Genomic DNA, 25,409 nt, shown 5'->3' on the forward strand with positions numbered 1-25,409 from the left:
TCAGCAGAAAAGTAAGCTCGGAAATCGTTCACAGCACAGTTGTAACCCAAGCACCTGCTCCTCTGGTGAAGTTTTGTCGTCATCACCCTCCGCTCCTGGTTTCTTTATCTGCTCCGTCTCCTGTTGTTGACGTAGGACTACGTCTAACCGGAAGATATAGGGGGTGAAATGAAAATCTAGGCACTGAACAAGTAGGAAAAAATGCAAGATTCGGAACGCTTATAACTCGAGCAATTCCCAATAGATCGCAAAGGTTTTTGCATCAATTGATAGGAAATATATCTACGCATCTATCATAACGAATAACATTTCATTTTTCTTGAGATAAATAATTGAATAATTGTAAAATATCAAGCATTATCCAAATGCACTATGTGCCCATTTTTGATTGGTCCATTTTGTGCTCCTCAAATCGTACCGACCAAAACGGTCAACCAGAGCAGCAGCGAAATAGAATGAAGCACGATTGGAAAGGAAAAAGAAAAAATATGAACGAAACATTGGTCGCAGTCTCACACATGCGTAATTCTCGAGCCAGCCAGTCAGCTTAAAAACCCCCGCTCCGCTGCCGTAACGATCATCATTATCGTCCAAACCGTCACTCTTTTTCACGTGTGGACACCGACTGGACAACATCGTTGCTGGACGAGCTGGACGGCGAGGGATCGAGTGCCTTTCTCAAGGCAAGAGGGCGGAGGTGGTAGCGCTGGAGTAGAGTAATAGAGTAGAGTAGAGTTTTCAAAGGGCCTTTCTCAAGGCTAGAGACGAATGAACTGCAAAAGTTTAAAGTCTCTATAATTCAAGACCTTCCTTCCTTCCGTAACGATCGTTCTTTGTGTGGACACCGACTGGACAACATCGTTGCTGGACGAGCTGGACGGCGAGGGATCGAGTGACTTTCTCAAGGCAAGAGGGCGGAGGTGGTAGCGCTGGAGTAGAGTTTTCAAAGGGCCTTTCTCAAGGCTAGAGACGAATGAACTGCAAAAGTTTAAAGTCTCTATAATACAATACCTTCCTTCCTTCCGTAACGATCATTCTCATCCAAACCGTACACCACATCGTTTCGCATCACATCACATCAACAAACCAACACAAGCAGCCATGGTTGGATATGGCAAAGGAGGAAAAGTGAAGGGAAAGGCAAAATCCCGTTCGAACCGTGTTAGTCTGGAGTTCCCCGCAAGGGTAGTAGTTAGTACCAGTGCATCAGTTCACCTAGCCGGCGTTATATAGCTTCGGCCGCCGAAGCTGCTCGCGACGATAAGAAAACCCGCATTCAGAACAGACCACATTCGGTTCGGTGGACATCAAGACAACAACAGTCAGTTGCAGCGAGTGACGAGTGGCAAACGCAATCGCAAAACGGCGGCTGGTAGCAGAAGAAAAAAGTTTGTTCTTTGTACAAACTGCGTTGGTGGCAAATCCAGGACAAGGCGGCATCGAGGGCGTTCGAAATGATTTTTTTCAAAACCACGAGTACTAAGTTTTCTAAATTGGAACCATTCCATAAAATAAGGCGCTTATCAGGGCCATTAAACCTTCCAAAAAAGAGTTTGCGAAATACAGTTCAATGCATTCTAAAATAATATCCAAAATAATAATAAAACACAAATTGATTTTTCCATAATTTGTTTGCCAGGATCTGATGAGTATGTGAATTTGGCAGTTGTTCTGAGCTTATTGATAGTTGGGAACTTTCCTGAGTATTCAATTTTCACCAATTCTCAAATTGTTTCCAGATTGAAAGTACAGTAATTTACAATTAGTTCGACATTTAGCTAATTGGACGGACATGTAATGCGACATATTTAGATGGACATTTTTGTAAACATAGAGATCCAAATTATGACCCCACATTGAAAGTCGACACTGTACCACTGTCATCGCAAATGTTCAATTACAGGTTAAAATCGCCTCCAACGCGACACTGAGTGTTTCTCCGGCACGTCGCATCAAATGTAATTTACTGAACAACATATCACAAGCTGGATAGGAAGAAATTTTCCAACTGTGAAAGCTGTGGCGAGTGGCAAACGCAATAGCTAAACAGGAAGGTTTAACCGAACAAGATGGGGATATCGAGTGATAACAAATACACAACACCAAAGGTTCTTTTCAGAACCATCAACATGTTCATAAAGAGTAAACAGTAAAAATCCATTTTTCAGGTAGATGGGTAGGTATTCACGTAGGAGAAGAAAATAAAACAATATATAAAAAATATATATTTAACAAAAGCTGTCCCCTTTGTATAGTCCTACGTCACTCCGGTTATGACATTACCCACCTGTCTTTTTTTGTTTGCACCGCAGAGTCAACCTTTTATGACTATCGGAGAGCTGATTTCTCATCAATGAATGGTTTTTTCCAGCATCGATTGGAATGAAATTTTGAAGGACTGTGATATCAACATATCAACGTCTTCCTTGTCCAATGTGCTGCTTTACGCAATCAAACAGTTTGTTCCTAAGAAGAAAGCCAGTAAAATAGTTAGCCCTCCATGGACAAACAGGAACTTAAAACGATTGAAATCCATGAAAAGATTTTACTTAAGGAAATTTTCCAAACATCGCGATTGTCTATGGAGGGACCGTTATTCTTCTGCAAACAGGAATTACAAACGACTGAATAATGCTTTATACGCCGCGTATCTCAGCCGCATCCAAACAAATCTGCGTGCCAACCCAAGAGGATTCTGGAAACACGTTGATAGTCAAAGAAAAGAATCTGGTCTACCTACAGTCATGACGCCTGACAACATTGAAGCGAACACTACAGAAGATATTTGTGAACTATTTCGAAATCAATTCAGTGGCGTTTTCGTTAGCGAAAGTCTCAGCAATGATCAGGTCTCTGCAACTGTGACCAGTATACCCTGCCTGCCATCTATCGCAGCCTACCCTGTAATAAACTCAAAATCTGTAGAAAAGACTTGCGGTAATCTGAAGAAATCTACTAATGCTGGACCCGACAATATCCCATCTGTAATTTTGAAGATGTGCTCTAACAGCCTCTCGTTACCGCTGAGCATCTTGTTCAGCCGCTCGTTCCTTAGTGGTACCTTTCCGAATGCATGGAAAAAATCATTCATCTTTCCTGTTTTCAAAAAAGGTTGCAAGAAGGATGTTAAGAATTATAGAGGAATAGCATGCTATCTCCAAGCTTTTCGAGGTTATTGTGTTAGACTTCATTTCTCATGCTTGCAATAATCACATCGCCGAGGAACAACACGGCTTCATGCCCAAACGATCAACTGCAACAAATCTTGTTTTGTATACCTCGTTCATAGCTCGTTCACTTGAAAGGAGACAGCAGATCGACGCAATATACACTGATTTTTCTGCTGCGTTTGACAAAATCAACCATAACATCGCTGTAGCTAAGCTTCAGCGCCTTGGTTTCAACGGCTATTTTCTCAGCTGGCTACGTTCTTATCTAACCGACCGTGTCATGTCGGTGAAGATCGGTGATACCCTATCTACTCCATTTCCTGTAACATCCGGTGTTCCGCAAGGGAGTCATCTCGGTCCGTACATATTCCTTCTGTATCTTAACGACATCAATTTATGTTTGAAGTGCTTGAAACTTTCATACCCAGATGATTTCAAATTATTCCTTCCTGTGAATTCCACTGTAAACGCCGAGTTTCTTCAAAAACAGTTGGATATTTTCGACGAATGGTGTGTGAATAACAGAATGACTCTAAATCCATCGAAGTGTTCTGCGATATCGTTTTCCCGTTCCGATATCGTTCAATAATCTTCGATTATAAGCTGCATGGTGTAATATTGGAACGTGTCAACACCATTAAAGACCTTGGCGTCATGTTGGACTCCAAACTGACATTTCGTGCCCACATTTCCTACATCACGTCCAAAGCATCCAAATCGCTTGGCTTCATTTTCCGCGTTTCAAAGCAGTTTAAAGATGTGCATTGCATAAAGGCACTCTACTGCGCATTGGTACGTTCAATTCTCGAGTACGCTTGTGTAGTATGGTCACCATACTACCAAAATAGCATTCAGCGAATCGAATCAATTCAACGGAAATTTGTCCGATTCGCCTTGCGCAATTTGCCGTGGAATGATCCTCTCAATCTTCCAAGCTATGAGGACCGTTGTAGACTGATTGGGTTGGACTTATTACGTTCTCGAAGAGATGTTGCCAAGGCCCTATTTACGTCAGATTTGATTTTATCAAACATTGGTTGTCCTGAACTTCTTCGGTTGATAAATTTCAACATTAGCCGGCGTTGTTTGCGTACCAATAATTTCATGTTCCTCCCATCATCACGCACCAATTACGGTTATAATGAACCCGTTTCTAGTATGTGTCGTTCTAAGAAGTATTTGTAGATTAGTAGTAAGGTCGATCATTAGGGCACTTAAGTAAAGCCTGTAGACGTTTTTGAATAAATTTGTAAATTTGTAAATTTACATTTGCCATCCCTGGTTCGAACGCTAAATTCTGTTTTTGACGTTTTGAGGGATGCGAGTGCGATTAAATTCAAAAAACTTTGAAGTAGCTTGCACGCCGGATCCCACATGACACTAACTGGCATGATGTGTTCACACGGTGAGAGTAGCTGCACTGCAGTAACTGACTAGACCGACTCGTATGTTTACTCGCACCGTCTGAACCCGGCTTAATGGTTTACGACAAAGAACAAAATATCCACTTTCCACGAAAATCTGAGAACCACTGTATCGGCTTGGCATGGAATGGCTGTATATATACATCAATCGGTATCTTAGCGGTATGACATATACTTTATGACCTATTCTCATGCCTGCAAATTTTTTTGTGTATAATTTCATCAAAATCGGTCGAACCGTTTCGAAGGAGTTCAACCACAAACACCGTGACACGAGATTTTTATAGATATATAGAAGATATAGATAAGATAGATGGACAGATGATCAGATAGCGATTCTTTATTTGACACATGCCAATTCTTCAAAGTATCTGGTAATTTAGAGTTACAAAGTGTAGATCAAGAACTTCTTGTCTTATTGAGTAAACAAATGTTGGACCGTTTCTTTGGTTACGGATGTTGATTTTATTATTTACAATAATTCTACATCCCATTGAAAGATTAGATCTTCTTCACAATTTCGTCACTCGTCGTCAGACCATTCGTTCCGCTGCCCTCGTTGTTGATACCCGATGACGGGCTCTGCTGTGCTGCCAATCGCTGCTTTCAAGGTGTTTCAGCATTCATCGAGGGGAGCAGTATCCAGTTCGTCTACCCCCGGTAACGCAGTTTCAAGACGCTGCGAGTATGTTGCAGCAACGTTGACGACAGACAGTTTAGAACGCAGTTTGACCACCGGGTAGTGGTCTGAATCGATGTTAGCGCCACGATAGGTTCTGACGTCGATGATATCCGAGAAGTGCCGATCGTCGTACAAACGTGGACAATTTGTGTTTCTGTTTGCTGTGTGATCTACGGTGTGATAACGGTGTTGGAGGATGTGCTGGAAGTAAGTGTTACGTATGGTAATGTCCTTGGAGGCAGCGAAGTCGATAAGTCCTCTAGTATTGTCGTCGCTACTACCCTCGTGACCTTTACCATGCCTCTCACGCTAAAGGTCACGAGTTCAATTCTCACTCCCGACATTCTTCCAAAAATGGAAGTAAAAGTGACGAACCAGCCAAATGAGTTCAAAATCACTATAATACAGATATAAAAAAAAAAATAGCTACTACCCTATATCGAGCGATGGGCATAAGCGTCACATCTATATAAATAAAAATGGAAGGCCAAAATTGATCGTTGTTCGAAGGTGGAAATGGATGTTCAGGCAAAATAACGCACTCCTATATCTTCTATCTATATAAATAAAAATTGAGTAAGTGGAAAACCCGAGGAATGGATGATCCGATTTGAGCCGACTTTATTTTGTTGTACACCCAGGTTTTTTTTTACGTGGTTTTTTTCACGCGGTTTTTTTTACGAGGTTTTTTTTTACGTGGATTTTCGAATTAACGCGGTTTTTTTTACGCGGATTTTCCAATTAACGCGGTTTTTTTAACGCGGTCACCGCGTAAAAAAAACTGAGCAATATCAAATCTGTCCCTCATGCTTCCTGAGACCATATGACGGAACTTAGTGCCATTGACGGATATTAGTGCCGCACCTATGTGCCAGGTTCGATGCATCTGTAGCGAACACAGATTCAATTTGCCCGCGTTGTTCACCACCGCCTATGCCAGTTTCGATGGGAACGACCACGTCAAGTCGGAGGACAGATTTTGCAACGCAAATGCCTGACAGAACAGAAAGAATTAGACCAGAAGCAGTTAGAGTTGGAACAGAGGCAATTAGCGCTGCAGAGAAAGCATTTCCAGGAGAAATACAAGCTGGGTCGCTAGCTGATGAATCTGCAAGTGCAAGAAGAAGTATCTCGAGATAGCATAAAGCTTGTGCAAGAATGGGTTGATGAGCACACCACTGCGAAGCGGAAATCCTCCGTACGACCTTCGTGAGCAAGATTAAGGAAGGTTTGCAACTTGGTGAAACGCTTGCTGATTTTTTTGTGACAAACGATCCTTGTATCGAGCGAGTCATCTCCTTCCGTAACGATCTAAGGCACTGTTTACTACGATACACCGAGCTGGTAAAATACGAGAAGAAAACTACCGAAAATGCACAGCTAAACGGCGAGGAACCACAACCTGTCGATAGCCCGTTGAAACGCCGACGATGTGGTGTTATCTACGATAGCGATTAAGCATTGTACGATACATTCTATCAGTTTTTGGTTGAATCTGTGTTCTATTAATTTAAAAAACAAAGATATTAAACATTTGGATTTTTTTGAATTAATTTGTTATGTTATTTTTAATCTGAGCAATATCACATCTCTCCCTCAGGCGCACCTTTTTGAGCATTTAAAACATAAAATTTACCTTAGGCTGGATAACTACTTTGTCACACTCCACCTCGCTTCGTCATACCCCCTAAAATCGCTCATATAATGAGTTACAATAAATGTTTACTCGAATTCGGATTTTCCAATTAACGCGGTTTTTTTCTCGGATTTTCCGATTTTTGCGCGTAAACCTGAGCAACATCACTTCTCTCTCTCAGTTCATATCTCTCCCTTTCAAGCTCCCTCAGAGCGTATGCCGCACCCCATCACGATTCTCAAGAGGATTTTTATGTGACCTTTTTTTCTTTACGGGGAGTTTCCAATTAACGCGGATTTTCCAATTAACACGGTTTTTTTTACGCGGATTTTCGAATTAACGCGGTTTTTTTTACGCGGATTTTCCAATTAACGCGGTTTTTTTTACGCGGTTTTTTTACGAGGTACGTATCCCCCGCGTAAAAAAAACCTGAGTGTATTTGTCTCTTTCCGTAGATCAATGTATATTCGGAAAACTCTGAAGGAAAATTGTAAAATTCGGAAAATTGAATTCCCGTATGTTTTACAATCACATCATGCGTTGTTAATTCATTTGATATGTGCGCTATCTGAATTGATCTTTGTTTAAAAATGGAAATCGATTTTCAAGCGAAATAACGCATTTCCATATCTTATATTTACATAAAACAAAATGGAAGGCCAAATGTGTTGTTAAGCGCAAAACCCGAAGAAGGAATGTATTCGTCTCTGCCTGTAGATCAAAGTTATCTCGAGAAAAAGTTTTGAATTTTTTTGAAAAACCTCGAGGGAAAGTTTGAAAAATAATAATTTTCATCAGTTTCAGTATGACGTTGTTAGTCCAATTGGATTTCGCGATGGCGGAATTAAGCTTCATGTTCTGTTAGTGTGGAGCGAAAATTATTCTCAGGTGAAAAATAAAAAAAAATAATGGAATAATTTTCTGTATCAAACATGTATTCCATGTAACGGAGAAACATGTTATTTTCAAGTGAATCAAGAATCTTGAGCGAAAATTATGTCTGAAAATAAATTTATATTATAGTGGTGAGTTTTGGTACTTCTACCAAATTTATAGTAAATGAAAATTGTGAAGATCAATCAATAGAGAGTTCGAACCCACGAACGTTCGCTCGGCAAGAAAACGCGAATATTCGGAAGAATTCATATAAAAAAATTATTTTGGGCGGGACGAAGTCGTCGGGTCAACTTGTCCTATAATGAATTGTTTGTTCTTCAATTTGAATTGTTGAACCAACGCAGCAACTTCTAATGGGGGAATTCCAAATCTGTTTCGTGTCTCCAATTATATTGCCACGATGTTCCTATTCATAAATTCTGTAATGGGTACTTGATAAATGTTATCCCGTTGAGAATTGAACCGTTTGTTTGCGAAACCCCATAAGTCCACTTGACGCACTTGCGAGAAAACAACTAAAAACTGTTTTTCTTAAAATTTTGACAGGGTCCTCCAGTTAGTTGGTGTAAGGTTCGATTATTAGACCCAAAGGATATTATTTTGGACTACTACTTCATCAAGCTCAAAATATAACGATTTAAAGTTGATGGACTTAGGGGGTTCCTTAAACAAATGAGAAATCAGTGGTGTATTTAGCGGTTTTGTGGTAATTCAATCCAATGTACTTTAAATGTTCATAATGTTCATATCATTAAGAATGGGGCTGTTTATAAGTTATGCTCTGTATTGAAGGGGGGGAGGATGAGGCGTGTGTTAGTCCTAGGTTCCATCCATTCACTGTTCTTTTCCGAGGATGATTCAACACGTAAAAGATTCAGAATGCTTGAGTGGTCAGTGCCTATAACGATTATAATATTAATAATTTATTTACATGTCCATTTTATTTTAAACACATTAATTGTTTGTTTCTTTTTCAGATTTCGGCTGCGATGCGACGGGTGGAAACTATTGCTTGCCTAATCAATTCTACTCAATGACAAGAATTGTAATGAATGTGCCAAAGCGCATTCAACAGCCACAGAAGGTGGATGTGAGTGAACTTCGTTAATTGTTAGGACTATTTATTTAGATATACGAAGACTTAAAATCTCGTGATGGGAACATGACACGGACAGCTATTTGACTTTAATATTTTTTTTTCGAAACGGATATTTGTGACGGTTAAGCCTATCCACAGTCTGTGATCACAATATGGATAATTACATCCACTATCTTAAAACACTAAACATTAGATGTTACACTGCTTGAATATATTCCCTTTTTTCATCTATATTTATCTCGATTATTGTATTACACACAACCAATCACTCGCTATGACAGTTTGAAACCAGCCCTGTGAACACTTGCGTAGTTGACGTGAAATCAAAGCGCCAAACCTATTCTACTTATAGCTAATTCGTTTTTGTTCAGTTTCAACCCCAGTGCCGCACTAACTGCTGTCAAAACGTTTTTTTATTCACTCAGTTTCGCACTCAGTGTCGCACTAGTTCGCCCCGAAAGCTGTTAGTTTCGCACTGAGATGTTTCACGGGTTGGCACTCGGGTTCACCAATACAACTATACTGAACTGTCAAGTTCCGAATATTGTTTTGGAAAATCTAAAAATAAAGACTATGAAAATGGAAAACCTGCTGCTTTTGCTTTTGTATTATTGGAATCGTAATCCAATTCGGATTCTGATTTTGAAGAGTAGAGTAGACGGCTAAGCTACGTGTGCTTTCATTGGGGGGTGAAAATAATGATGGATATTCAGGTGGAATAAATTTCAAAATCAAAATTATGAATGAAAATTTACTTTAACGTATCGAATATTTATTTTATGTGATTAAATAAAAGTTTTTTTTCCGATATCGCAGAATATTGAACGAAAACTGTGTCTAATGATGGTTTTATATTATAATAGTAATTATTTGTGGAACAAACAGGAAATGCATCGACAAATGGTTAAGTGAGTGTCAGAACTACATGTGTTAGGTAATCAAACAATATTAAGTAAAAATTTTCATTCAAACTTTTATATGTTTACACTGCACTTGGCCCTTCTGATCTGATGGAGAACAATTTACCTCCCAAGCCCTAATATCACCACCAGACGTCGACACTGTACATTTGCCGTCGTAAATATAAAGAAATCAGACTATATAACGCACACCAACAAACCACCGCATTCGTGAAACTAAAAACGTTTTTTTATTACAGAGTCAGTTTGGCACTGACTCAGTTTTAAAAACGAATTCGCTATTAGTTTTTGAATACGATTCATGCTTTGTTGAGTTGTAGTAATTATGTTATTCAATAAAATTCATTCTACGTATTATACTGTTATATTTATTTTTTTTTTTCTGAAGAACAATTGATCTTTTTGCTAATTATCAACTACTTATGCCGGATTTACAATCATCTACAATGAGCGCGATTTTTTTTCTTCAATAGCGATTTTTATTCGTCAACCAATCAGGGCAAATTGCGAAATCACCTATGACAGTGCGAAAAAAGATAGAACTCTCCAAGCTTTGGCTGCGAAAATCGCGTTGCTTTGAAAGGAGACACTACATACATCAGACAGGTGGAACAAAATATACTTGATGGATGGAACGATATATCGAAAAAAATGTTCATATGAAACGTTTCATAAAGTTAGAGCTGCATCGATCACCTGTTGCAAGCGTTTTGCTGTATAATCATAATTATTTTTACACATTTTTGTTAATATTCGATTGAATTTGTTGGTTTTTTAATTATTAATTATCTGGCATTTTATACTTGCATTCACATTTCTAGCGATATGATTTTGTTCCACCACTCTAGTACAACCATGTCCATAACAAATAATGGCTGTATGATTAGAGGGATGCAGGTTTGACAGACAGATTATGACTTATTATCGCGCGATATCGCTAACCATTGTAAAGGGCTGCACTGAAAAATATCGCGAGTGAGTATATCGCATGCGATTAAAAGCCTGCATTGTAAAGGAAGCATTACCGTCCAAGCGCCATCTTTATGAGATGATGGGCCTTATTCCCGTATCCACTTACACTAACGTTTCCACTACGCTTACATCTCACTTCACTTTTTTGCGTTTCCATCGATCGTGAAGTGTAAAAATGAACTTCGTGTAGAATGTGGAGTGGATACCAAAATGACCTTGTGTTCATTTCCGATGTCGTTTCTAATTGCGCGTTTACATTTGGGAGATCTATAGCTATAGATGGAAAATAGATGTAAACGGGTGAGAATATATATGATGCACTTCTTCGAGGTATATATAACCACTATGAATAGAATAAATTCAGGCATATGTAAACGCTGGTGAATTTCTCTTTGGTGAGAAATCACTAAAGTTGGATGCAGTTCTACTTTAGGTGAATAAATTCACTGAAAATATGAATATATTCAGTATATAAGTTCGCGTTAGTGTAAACGGTTGATGCGATTTCTATAAATCTCATCCTATTTTTTCACATGAATATATCACTAGTTTATACCCACCATAATAGAAACGTCAGTTGTATTTTGTTTTGTTTATCCTCGAGTTGTGTCGATACACCCAGAAAATGGATTACTAAAAAAAAGCTTCCAAATCTTTTGTAATTCAAACAGTAGAATGTACATATTTTCTGTAAATATTACCAATCGTTTGTAAAATGAATGTCAGATGCAATACACATCCCTACCAACGATTGATTCATTTTACTTCGCGGTGTTAGTAACTTTTACGATTGTCATTACTGGCAACCGCGAAGAAAATAAATTTATTAGCCTAATTACCGAGTTGTTAATTGAGTTGCAAGGCACTACTTTCCGATATTGATTTCATCACAGAAGAGGGTCGTATTAACTCAGATTTGGGATAGGTAAGTAATATTCGTGAAAATCAATTCAATTTATGTTCTTTAATTGATATTTATACATATTGGATAGCAATGATTTGTGCTCGTCTGCTGCGGGAGAACTTCAATAGTAAGGAATCTGGGTAATTCGATACACAAAAACGAGCCCTGTCGAGTCCTAATTCTACCTGTTGGATTAGGTCAAGGACAACTTCATAAACGTTTTGCAGACGATTGTGATCGGTGGTTCAATCAATTAGATGTTTTCCGGATTCGTCACGACGCAGGTTCCGTATCCTGCGTGTCAAGTCAATGTTGCAACGGGGCATAAAGCTAGCTTCACTTAATGCCATCTGGGTTTTATCAGTTTCATGATATCTCCCGAATGTGTTTGGCTGAGAAGTAATTACAAGCTGGTCCTGGGAGAGGGTAATGGTGAGAATTGAGTAGTCTGTCGTAGCTTTTCATAGTAATAACTGTGTATTTTTTCCTAATTTGTAGCCATGGATCAGACCCAATCGAACAGGATCAGATGTCAATAGTTTAGATAGTTCAATAAATAATTTAGATAGTTCAATAAATATTTTAAGTAGTTCAGATAGTTCAATAAATGAATAAAGATGCATACAAAAGCTCAATAAATTCATAACAATATATGCATAAAGGTAGGGTTAATATAACATGTTGTATATGTTAAATGAACGTTGAACCGACTGCTTATACTGGGTTATACTGGCCGATTTGACATCATATCGTGTAATATGTACGAAGAATTCGTATTGCAAACATTTATTAAATATTGGTAATATTTACCAAAAAGCTCGTTATATATACCAACTTTTCGGGAGAGTGTATGACTGTTTACACAAAAGAGAGCGTGAAGTGTAAATGAGAATAACATCGGTGGATGAACTCGGTGTATTGATAATGAATTCTACCAAATGTTTACAGTGGCGTGTACTCCGGAATAAGGTTGTACTCACTACACATTGTTTTCACGTGTAGTGTATTCGGGAATAAGGCCCGATATAACGAAAGCTAACAAGAATATATACTAACTTACTAACTTTATCAGATATTGAATAACACGTCTTGAATGAATTCGGGAGTAGCAACTAAAAGCTCTTTCTGCTAGTATTTTTTTTTGTTTTGTTTATGCTTGCTCAGTTTTTCTCAAAATACCATCGAAACAAAAAGCATTTCGCGAGCGCGTTCTCGGCATCAAGACAAAATCTCGACAAAAAGAATACGGTGCAACATTTTTAAAGCGAAAAAAAAGCAACTTCGTTCTCTGTCTCGTGCCTTCAACAACAAGTTCAACTGTTCTCATCAGTATATCTGCAAAACATTGAAAAGAGTCTGAATAAAGAGCCGAAGGAGGACAAGATACCCGGATTACACTGAGAAACAGATTTCGAAAATATTCCGGAAAATGTTTTGTTTTGGACAAGGTAAGTCTCTCTCGAAGCTACTTCTCTCTTTCGAAGACGCACATTCCCGGAAATATTCGATATTTTTCCAAGGATAATTCTACTGCATCTTCGAACATAAAATATAAATTTAAACATAAGTTTTAACGAAAAGGGATGTACATTGCAATTTCCTAAGGGGTTTTTCTAAACCATGGTTCAAGCCCTCTGGTTTGGCTATCGATCAAGATGTGCACCTAGGCTGACCAAATAGTTCAGCACCATAAACGGGACACGTAAGCCAAAAAAAAACTTTTGATATTTTTCGAAAAAAATTATTGAGTGAATAAAACCGAGAGAAAAACAAAATAATCAAATATTCTTAGATGTACCTGCTTGATTCTCTACAACGAAGGAACATCTAGATGATGAAATGATGTTGTGAAGGATATTATGATTTTTGGAAGTTACTAACTACTTTCGCTACGTATGAATGTATTGATTTGCACACCAATCGAATTGGAAATATTCTAAGATTTGTTTGATGTATACATTGTGATTCTGTAATCCTCAAAGGCTTTGAATTATTTTTTTATCTGTATTATAGTTTTTTTCAACACATTTGACTGGTTCATCACTTTACTTCCATTTTTTTGAAGAATATCGAACTCGTGACCTTTAGCGTGAGCGGTATAGACCGGGTTTTTTTTTATCTCATTTATTTATTAGGCTCATTAGCATTTAGCTGTAACAGAGCCGGGTTTAATCGTGTACATGTACATATGTTAATGTTTCTATAAATTGTGAATTACACAGTAATTAGTAGTAACCATGTAGGCGTTAAGTTTTCTGTTCCATTACATTATGATAAATTACACAGTAGTAGCCATTTAGGCGTAAGGTTATTCTTTCTTTTCATCCGTTGTTCAGCAGACCGGACAGCGGAGACAGGTGATATTGATCATTGTTGGGCTATTTATAGAACAGCAGCCCGATGTTTCTTACAGAGCAGAGCAGTTGTATGGATGAATCGATCTTTGTTCCACCGTGGATCGATTTCCATCGCTGATGATGGTTGCGTGGCCGTAGCTATTCTATAACAACACAAAGATGGTCAATTGAGGGCCCTGAGTTTGAACTCACGATCGATCGCTTGGTAAGCGAACGCGTAACCAAGTGGCTACGAAGACCCCCGGTATAGACAGGGTTGCCATATTTAATTTTGTAAATTTTTTTGAAAAAATCTGTTTGTCTGTATTTTCGGTCAAAAAATCTGTATCGGAAAGTTAATGGGAAAAAATGAAAATAAAGGTTTATTTTCACTTTGACCTTATTTTTCTTATATATGGGTTGTTAAAGTCGTGTCAATACAACAAAATAATTATAGAAAAGTTTTTCGCCTCTGAATTGTATGATGTTTTTACATGATTTTGTTGAACTTTATCTTTAAATTTTCCTTCAACTTTATTCTTGACGCTACTCCTTTAGTCGATACATAGTTCTTCGCTTTCAAAATAGAGTCCATAATTGAGATCGGCTGGCTGATCTCCAGACTTTTTTCACAGCAAGGTCAGAATCAACGAATCGTTGCACGTAACTCTCCAAATATAAGTTAGAGCTTTATGATTGAAAAGTGCGACGTTATTGATGAGCGGTAGAACAAAGTTTAGGAACAGTAAAATCGATTTAGTCATAGGATCGTTTAAATGAGTCAATTGGCGTATTGCTTATGATCATACTTAACTTGGAATGAAGAGAATAGTTTAAGGTCTTTAAATGGCTCAAGATTTGGCTTAATAACTGTCTCCAACGAGAGCCATTTCATTGCGTTGCGTTCAATTTTTTTATAAATCAAGGTATCTATGCTGTAATAAATTTAATATTTAAAATTGGATTTAAAAAAATCTGTAAATTTTGTATTTTTGCTGAAAATCTGTAATTCTGTATAGACAGATTCTGTATCTAAAATTTGGCGATAAATCTGTGAAATACAGAATATTCTGTATATGTGACAACCCTGGGTATGGATTCCACCACTACGCCAGATCGCCTCCACTCATTTTTTCCTCATGTTTAGAGGTTTTACAGAGCTTTTGCACGATGCATAGGAAGAATAGAAGATAAATCAAACAGTGGTACAATTTTGTTCGATGGGAGCGCTGGGTCGATTTTTATGCCGTCTGACGAAAGTGCTCCTATATTTATGCATGACACGAACATTTTGTTGTTTTATGTGTTACTAAATGTAAATTGAAATGATTAAGAAATGTGCAAGAAAAATATGAGAGATGTGGAGCCGGGGGAGCGAATATTTAATCGTCGGTGATCGAATGTGCCACTGACTGTCGCGATAGTATTCGCGATGAATAATACATTGCTGCATTACTATAAGGAAAGAAATTTCTTGTGTATTGCTCTCGCGAGTGCAAGAACGGATCATCAATCAATAATCTACACCTGTTTCTACAAAACTATCCATCAGCCGTTTTAAAGCCCCTAAAACTTGATTGAATTATTTGAAGATTTTCGGTGCATTTGTATCTGTTCACAACGCCTGCTCGAAGCTAAAAACATCATCTTGCTCTGGTCCTGATGGAATTCCATCCATTGTTTTGAAACGTTGCGCTGATAGTTTGTCTTCACCGTTATCCACATTGTTCAATAGATCTATACAAAGCGGGATTTTCCCCAACATCTGGAAACAGTCCAATGTTTTTCCTGTGCTTAAGAAAGGGAGCAAGAAACATGTGAAAAATTACCGTGGAATTGCTTGCTTATGTGCCATCTCCAAACTCTGCGAAGTAATTACCCTTGATTTCATTCAACACGCATGTAAAAGTTACATAGTTGAAGAACAACATGGATTTTCCCTAAACGCTCAACTTCAACAAACATACGTCATTTATATATAGGGTTGGGGAAAAAGAAATGTCGTATTTCTGATCGAAATTTGACGCTTTATTTAACATACTTAAAATTATCCAAGTTAAGTCAAATATGCGCCGTTTTGTTCGCAAACATGTTGCCATTTAGAAGGCAACTACGCTGTGCTGTGCGAATCGGTATAGTATCGGGTCCATAAACTACACGAATTTTTTCGGCCACCTTCGTTGCAGTTTTACCTCGCAGGTAGTAAAAACTTTAAATATGGCGAATTTCTTGCTTGGTAGACTCCATCTTTGATGCGCTATAACTTGAGACTGGAAAGGACAATCACAACACTGTCAAAACGACACTTGTAGATTGTCGTCTTTAAATAGCCCTATAGTATGACCCGATGCGATAAGTACAACACAAGATATGTTTAAGTGTTGCCATATATTGACAATATACGACATTTCTTTTTTCCCCAACCCAATATAAAGCACTTGAATAAAAAAACCCAGTCGACGCACTGACGCACAATATACACTGATTTTTCAGCGGCCTTTAACAAAATCAACCATCAGATCACGATTGCTAAATTGCATCGCATCGGCTTTAATGGATCGTTACTACTCTGGCTGTAGTCTTATCTATCCGGTCGAACGATGTGTGTGTGAAAATGAGTGACTTTATATCACCACCATTCGAAGTAACATCGGATGTTCCACAGGGAAGTCACCTTTAATTTTCTTACTGTACCACAACGACGTTAACCTAATATTAGAATGCAAGAAACTTTCTATGCGGATGACTTCAAACTATTTATGCGCGTGGAGAACTACGAAGATGCCGTGTTTTGGCAAAGACAGTTAACAATTTTTGCCAGTTGGTGTGAAGCCAACCGTATGTCGCTCAACGCTGCAAAGTGTTCTATGATCTCCTTCTCTCGGAAACGATCAACGATACGATTCGGTTATGAGCTTTCTGGATCTACGTTGAAAAGAACCACAAACATCAAGGAGCTAGGAATTATTTTGGATTCGAGGTTAACGCTCCGAGAACATATCTCATACGTTGTTTCGAAGGCATCCAAAGTCCTCGGTTTTACGTTTCGTATCACCAAACATTTTACCGGCCTCAAAGCTCTATCCTGTTCTCTGGTTCGCGCAATCTGCGCAATCACGATTTTCTTCGCCTTCCCGTCCCGAGCCCGTTGCAAGTGCTCCCGTGGCCGAGTGGTTAGCGTCATAACTAACATGCCGGGGGTTCGGGTTCAATTCCCGTTCTGGTCGGGGGAATTTTTCGTCAAAGAAATTTCCTCCGACTTGCACTGTGATCACGCGTATTCTAGAGCTTGCCACTCAGAATGCATTCAAGGCGTGTTATTTGGCATAGAAATCTCAACTAAGTACTAATAAAAATGACGCAAGTAATACTACGTTGAGACGGCGAAGTTCCTCTAGGAACGTTAGTGCCATTGAAGAAGAAGAAGAGCCCGTTGCAAGCATGTCTCGCGTATATAATGACCGTATCGAGCTCATTGATTTCAATGTAACGAGAGAAACAATGAAAAGCCTCCTTCTCCGTAGCCGGTAGGATAAGTTACATTAATCATGTATCATTTGGGTTCTAACTTAACCTGTTGATAACTGTAAATGAATAAATATATTTTGAAGTAATATCCGACATAAGAACAAGCGAATTGATTTTTATTACTTTTTTTTAATAATGAGTTTTTGTGAATTCAGGGAACTTATTGATGACTTTTTCCGATCGATCATTCAATTTCCGTGATGCTCAAATTGTTTCCGGGTTAAAAGTGGCGTCAAAGTTCAGTGTTGTTTTTGGCGTGTGCTTTACTGGGAATTTCGTCGAGAGGGGTATAAGCGCTTTCGATGGTGTTTTGCACTCCAAACGTATTTCGTGCTAAACTAGAGTGATGCAGAGGAAGAGGCTCACATTACGGTAGGCAACACTTTTTGCTTCTCGAAGATGGAAGAAATTCTCGAGCTTTAGACAGAACAAGTTATTGCCACATGAAAAATGAAAAACGCAGATAATGCTGTGCATTGTTTCCGGGTAAAATGTGGCTTCAAAAATCAGCGTATTTCAAACCGGATGTAATAAAGACATTTTCCTGGGGTGAGAGCTGTGTTCTTCGGCGAAAACTGATAATAAACCACCACCTTAGTTCTGCAACTCTTGTGCTCGCCGACAATAATGTTATAGTCCTACGTTAACAATGCGGTCGAATCATGGACACCACTCTGTTAATTTTTTTTAAAATAGTGTTGCAACTGTTGCATCAATTTTCATTTTTAAATGATCAATTTTAATTACTATTGATTTTTATAAGGGCGTATCCAGGGGTCGGAACACTCGCATCGATTTGCACTCAGACTGCAACTCGGACGCTATCGTCTAAGGTGAAGGTGGAAGCTAGCCACAAATGGCTGCCACAATGGCGCTCTTTTTTTCATCTATTATATTTTTTTTTTCAAATGTATTCAAAGACTCGTGTCAATGAAGCGCTACACAGTCTGATAAGTGAATTGATCTATTTGCGTGTGTTTTGCTCTTCTCGCACAAACACTATTACCACATTTTATACGTGCTTTTACTTATACTACTACAATGGCTTCCTTCCACCTTCACCTTAACTGCGTTGCGATATTTTGTTCCTTCATGTGTGACTGTCGATCGTCCTGCATCGCCCTCAATGAAAGCTAAGTGCGCGAGTAGGATTAATTGCTCTCAAATTTTCTCTACCTCACTCTACCTACTCCTTAAATCCTTGGTTTGCCAATAATCAAACAAGACCTACCGATGGCTCACCTTCGTCTCATCCACACCGAAGGAAACGATCCCATTCGAGGAAACCGAACGAATGAGACGTTCTAATTTGTCCGGTCCTTAATGTGTAAGAAAAATGACATTTGAAACAACGTTAAAAAATCTTACTCAAAAATTGAGTTCAATATTAAAAATGTTGATAACTCAATACATGTCCCCATGTTATTTTTCCAAAATAACCCATTGATTTTCCAACAACTTTGCGGTACATCATTATTTAAGCAGACGCCTGGATTCCGAGTTATTATTTTAGCAACAAAAGATCAATGCCCTTATGAAAAATCAGTCGTAAAGAAAATTGGCAATCTGATAATGACAATAATGATTTTGGTGCCTGCCACCATACGTACAAACTTTTGAAAAAATGAAGAGTATCGGGCCAACGGCCAGCTGATTTGACGTGGAATTGCTCTATAATTCGTTAGCTTCACAAATTCTTACACCCTAAAAGTTCGTTTTCGATCTCTGTAAACATCTGCACCTTACGATTTGCAACTGGCATGAATTCTTTGTTACACATTTCTATCTCATAAATTATAACTTCTTCAAACATTGTCCACTTATCAAACAAATTATGTTCATCGATTTGAACAGGATTTTTTTACTAATGCTATTTGGAACATCTGACCATTCAGAAATGAACTTTAATACAATCCATATATTCTATTTTGTTTCTCCTAGACTAACCTTCCATTATTATAATGTATTCCAACGCAGTATCGAAATTTTTTTCACAGTTTTAATAAATTTAGCATACTTTAATTCATCTGAATTAAATAGAGTTTTACCTCGCTAGTCGAAAATATCTCTCCTCTTTCACGTTGTAGAATTCTAATAAAATGGTCAAATATAAAAACAACTTGAGCAACATTGTTTCTTCCAACATAGCCGATTAATGTCTGAAAGGTCACTATCCGATCGCTGGTTCGCTGGAAAACAAACATAATTTGCGGCACGGGTTTTCGAACAGATCGCGTAGTACAACAAGATGTCATTTTTTCTCTCTATACTCAAAACAAAAACGATACGTTTGGTCAGCCTATGTGTACCAGAACAAATATTGGAAGTAAACTTTGAAACCGTTTCATCAAAACCATCATGCAGATGGACAATACGCGTTTTGGCCGGAAGCGTCATCACACTGCGCAAAAAAAATGTGTTCATGTGTTCATTTTTTTCAATAATGGACAATGTACCTCTAATTTCAATAAATCAGATCTTCTTCAAGTATGTTCGTCGTTTTTTGACAGCTTGAGGAAGAAACTCCCAAATTTTAGTTGCCATCCGTTACGTTGTGTTTCAATATGAATTGTTTATCTGTGTCCGTTGAAGAACGAAAGGAAGAGTTTTTTGAAGCGAAATATCCAATAATTCACTTGAAATTTCTTCCATTTCCTTGTTGTTCCACACGTGGCTTCTTTCTAGTCGCTATGGTTGAATACACTTTGTTCACTCTGAACCGGACTAAGCTTTAATCAGATACTCTACTCCATCAAGAATCATTATTCAATACAAACTCAAAAAAAAATAACAAAACTGATTAAATTGTTGTGGATAAAGTCTAACTAGCCGTCACAAGTTCAAATCTCAACGAGTTACAAATGACGATATATTATGTTATGTTCTCTAACAACAAAAACGAATAAATTGAAACCGTGTTTTACTTGACAGAACCTTGTTTTTGATGACATGATTATAAAAAAGATTTTATTGTGTTACATGAGCAACAGCGGCGGAAACTACAATGATCAGCAGAATATCAAAGGGGGACCGAGAAAAATTACCGAAATGTTCGATGTACAATTCCGACATGCAATGGATAAACAGATGGATAAAGCAGTGAGTTACTAGCGGTGGGAGAAATAAAGTGTAAAGAAATAGTGTAAATAAAATACGTGCAACACGATTTAGAGCATTTCGTCAAACACTACAATGTTTCAAATGCAACAGAAGGACAACAAATAAGTTATAAATGATAAGTGCTTCAGAGAGTCGTGTTGATCTGAAAACGTTTCGGAGTGCATCGATAGTGAGCTCAATATTTGACACTGGTGGATCAACTAAATTATACTCTCTGGATCCTAGTGTGGAACTTGAACTTGAATCACCAGATACTCCTTCGAGAAGGAGTATTTATGATTCCGATCAGTTGTCACACATGGGAAGAGCTGTTTCCACTAGGAGTTTAGTCGATACTAGGAGAGGAATTCAACACAAGAGGTTTGCTCACTTTCATATTTATTCTTTCATGTACCTACCCAGCTATCTGCTTCATACCTTTACTGTGTGTACTACATTTTATCAATAGAAAAATTATCAGCACTTTCATTACATTATAATCGTTGTGTTATAGCTATAAGCATATGTCAACATTAGCAATATTGCATATATAAAACTGTTAATGCTATACTCTGTGATCTCTTTTTGTGTTGATTTAGAACCCTAAGTCCTGCCAATGCGAAAACATGAATGGTTGAATGTTTTTCCAGTTTCGAGCGAAGTTACGTGTGTTACTTGTGTTGCTAGGTAAATTTGTTTTCTTCAACAATTATTCATATTCATATTTGTTCATGTTTTAAAGTAGGCATGTTATTCATCTAATTCATCCAGATTTTTTTATTTCAAGTTTTTCACATTCTTTAATTGTATTTCTATAAAACCTAGCTATGTTTTTGTAATATAACCATCACACGAAATACGAAAATCTCTATACTAACTAACTACATTACATATTTAATAACGAAACGAATGAAAATAGTTGTTTTGGAAATACTGCATGAAAATATAGAATGGGTGGTCAAATTTTTCCAATATCTGTTTAGTATGAGGTAAGACAATCCCTGACATAAAAATGCGTAGTATTTTATTCTACAGTTTGAGCTATATAAAACGATACTGAATTTTCTTCCATTGTATTTGCCTGATTATCTTTTTTCGACTTATTTTTCCTAATATCTTATATAGGCGCAGTAGCGTGAGTTAAGAAAATGTATGAATGCTCGTATTAGCCTAATTTTGTCCTCTAAGTGTTGAGAATAACTTATTGGTTTTTACAATTATAGATTTTTAGAAAAAATAGTTCAATCGGATGCTTCAATCCATGATGATTTATTTGGATTGTTCGCAGAAATTTATATACAGATGTCATTCATTAGAAAATGAGTTTAAAGCATACTCAAAAACTAAAATGATGTGACAAAAATTAAGAACGTTTTTAAAATTCATGGTGATTTTCGTTGACTGCAACAGGAATTCGAGAATTAAAACCTTACATACATCTTGTTTACTTGATAAATACTTACCAGGATTCTAGAAACACAAAATACCACCGAGAAACAATCAATTTTCTGAAAAAATTATAAATTATAAATTTCTTCAAAGATTACGAATAAATTATTATAAATGGATTTAAGCCTGGATTGTATTATTTTTTCTCAAAGTTTTGTCACTTTCTTTTTTTTTGCTTGAGTAGTGGTCTTAATTTTTTGTCCGACCCTGTATGTGAATGACTAACTTTAAATCTGAACGTACTGTGTTCTATTCTTGAATGTTCGAACAGCCGATCACTTGAAAAGTTATTCTCCTTCAGTGGTGAAGTTCGGTTGTGATTAAGGATTGTCATTTTCAAAACTAAGAAATCATTGTTCTTTCAACTTCAGCCAGAGTCATTTTCTATTGATTCATTTTAATCTATCGGGGTGAAGCCTACTGAAAAATCAATTCTTCATACTTAAACAGAGAAATGCACAAATCAAACGGGTTGTTGTAACCGCGGTGTGTTCTATGAAACGGGATTTCTAAAAAATATGAGTTCCGAGAATGATGATAAGGAGTGTTTAGCGGAATCTGTACCAGAGATTAATGCATCTTTGCATCATGTCAAAAATGAACATTCGCTGCATTGTTGATAAGATAATTCAACGGGCCATTTTTTTTTATATACAATGTTTATTAGGCCTTCTACAAAATTCTTTGACGCCGTAAATCAGTTGATTTGCAGCAGCCACGACGAAGAAAACAATCAATCAACTACGCTCGATACTTTGTTTGTACTACCAGTTACACCGCAGAGCGAAGAAATTGGACATAGCGAAGCACTCCGTTTCCGCCAAATATGGTCGATCCGGAATATACAACATCCTTTCCCTTCTGGAAAGAGGCCAGAGCGTCGAGCGTCGACTGTACTGTGCGCCTGTAAAGTACAGTAGAAGCTGAAGAGGAAGATTATGAGGTATCCTCATCGTTAAGCACATTGGGTCGGGAGGTCGGTGAAGAGGTACCTGGACAGAATGGGCATTTTTATGGAGAAGCGTTAGTCGAGAACGCAGATAATCACCCAGAAGGAGCGATTGAAGATGCTGGTGAAGAGCATCTTTCCGGAGAAGCGCAACGTCGTGGTTATAATGGATGAATTATATTCTACGTCATCGCTTACCTCCTTCAAGTCAACCACCAAGGAGATAAGCGATGATGTAGAATATATTTCTCACACAAAGTTCTCAAAGAAGATCCTTCTGTGATGATCAGAGAGAAAAGAATGTCCAAGCCGCTGTTCCTTCCTTCGGGGCTTGCGGTGAATGGGGAGATACACAGTAGTACCTGCCGGAAGTTACCGCCTTCATCAAGAAGTACCACGGGAAGAAAGATGTGATCTTTTAACCGGATCTGCCTGTTGTCCATTATACCAAGAGATCACTGGAAAAGATGAACTGACTGGAGATAAAAATTTCACTGAAGATCGCCAACCCAACGTCCCTCATTTGTGACAGATAGATTTTTTTTAAGCGAACATATTTTCATTGATGCTCGGCAGGATGCAGGTCTTAATGTCGTAAGGCCGCTCGGCAGGACGTAGGAGGATTTTTATAGAAGGCCTTATAAACGAAGGATTTAAAGAAAAATAGTTAAAAAGATTTATCGTTTGTAATTTCATCAACATTCGAAATTAGTCCATTTTTTAAATGCATACGTTATATATATTTAATTAGAGTTAGATAATATATATATATATATATATATATATATATATATATATATATATATATATATATATATATATATATATATATATATATATATATATATATATATATATATTTATATATATATATATATATATATATATATTTCATAGGAATATAAGAGCAATATCAGAGAGCATAAGAAGACACTCTTGGCATACTGTTGGGAGACTGTATCACGAACTCCTGGGAGTTCAGGTTTCTGGTTGGTTTCCTTCGATGACTTCCTTCGTTGATCCAGCAGGCCAAAATACAGGATAATCACTACACACAATAATTGAACACGAGATATCTAACGATTAACACCACATTTTTTCTCTAATCGAACTGTACATTTTTCATTGAACTTAAATACAGTAGAATCTCGATTGTTCGCGAGCGGATGATCCGCGGCACGGATTATCTGCGGAAGCGAGCTCCGTAGGAAATATATAGGGCTTCCCGGAATCCGTTAATGGGTGACATGCTCTTTTGTTTTGGTCGTGGCTTTCACATTATCAGACCATTGTTGTACAAGACCTTATAGATTGGTAGTTTAATGGTTTTTGTAATGATAGAGCATAGTTTTCATGTCGAAATATCTTTTTTTTGTGTTTGCACCTCATTTTTAGTTCTTTATTGCGTTATTCGCGATTTTCTTTATGCACGGTGACTTTGCCAGACATTTTCTCGAATAATCGGGGTTCTACTGTATAACTAAAATTTACAAGAACAATTCTTTTCAATAAAATTAATTTGAATTCTATGCTCAACCTTTATGTTTATTCTCTGCTGCACTGACAATTGAACAATATTGTTGTTTTATTCTATGTGTTACTAACTAATCCGAACACTAGCTCTACCTCTGTTATCATCCAGGATTGTAGATGCTGTTTGGGTCACCTATTTTCAAATTCTTTCGTCGTAATCCCAAAAAAGTTGGCAACTCTTGTACACATACAAACATTTTAACATTATCATTATAACTCGAAGAATTAACTGCCGTCATATCCTGCTGCCAGATCTCTTTTTCATTTTTCTATGATAATTTGAAATGAAATAAATTAAATATAACTAATAATCCATGAACGTCTCTCGAAAGTCTCGTTGGAGTTTTCTTTAAGACATTTGCGGGTTCATATAATTCTGAAAAAAATTAATTCCAATCAATTACAATCACGATTCAACGTGTTAATTAAACAGCTGATAGACAAACGGATCTCGCGATAACGCCATAGTTTTCAGAATCATGCTGCGAAATCAATACACTTACCAAACAAAAAATATTAGGTTGGGGAGAAAGCAATCCATTATTTTTGTGTTAAATTCAAAACATTATTGAGGATGCTTCGGATTGTCCGATTCAATTGTTGCTTCGTAATGCCTCTCTCATAGAAGTCTTATTCTTTATTTGAGAAAAACTCCAGTAATTTATTTTCATAATCTTCTTTGATCCCAATTTCTTATCATTCAAGAAGTTTTGCAATGCGAGTAAAAGGTGGTAATCGCTAGGTTCCAGGTCCGGACTATATGGTGGATGCATTGATACTTCCCAATCATGCTCTGGGAGTTTCTGGCGAG

General features: G+C 37.5%; 1 protein-coding gene across 12 annotated transcripts in view; it reads left to right on the plus strand.

Annotated features, from left to right (window-relative positions):
• Positions 1–25,409, plus strand: part of LOC129780179 (innexin shaking-B) — a 139,704-nt gene that overhangs the window by 8,199 nt on the left and 106,096 nt on the right. For 9 of the 12 annotated variants that reach the window (XM_055788175.1, XM_055788176.1, XM_055788178.1 and 6 more), the window contains 2 exons: positions 8,787–8,899; positions 20,559–21,048. In XM_055788175.1, the coding sequence (XP_055644150.1) occupies positions 20,801–21,048 (248 nt within the window). In that variant the 5' untranslated portion in view covers positions 8,787–8,899; positions 20,559–20,800. Of the gene's footprint in view, positions 1–8,786; positions 8,900–20,499; positions 21,049–21,266; positions 21,355–25,409 lie in introns of those variants that run through there. The other 3 variants (XM_055788172.1, XM_055788182.1, XM_055788184.1) reach the window with 3 other exon arrangements.

Source organism: Toxorhynchites rutilus, chromosome 3 (genome assembly GCF_029784135.1).
Source record: "Toxorhynchites rutilus septentrionalis strain SRP chromosome 3, ASM2978413v1, whole genome shotgun sequence".
Classification (NCBI taxonomy): domain Eukaryota; kingdom Metazoa; phylum Arthropoda; class Insecta; order Diptera; family Culicidae; genus Toxorhynchites; species Toxorhynchites rutilus.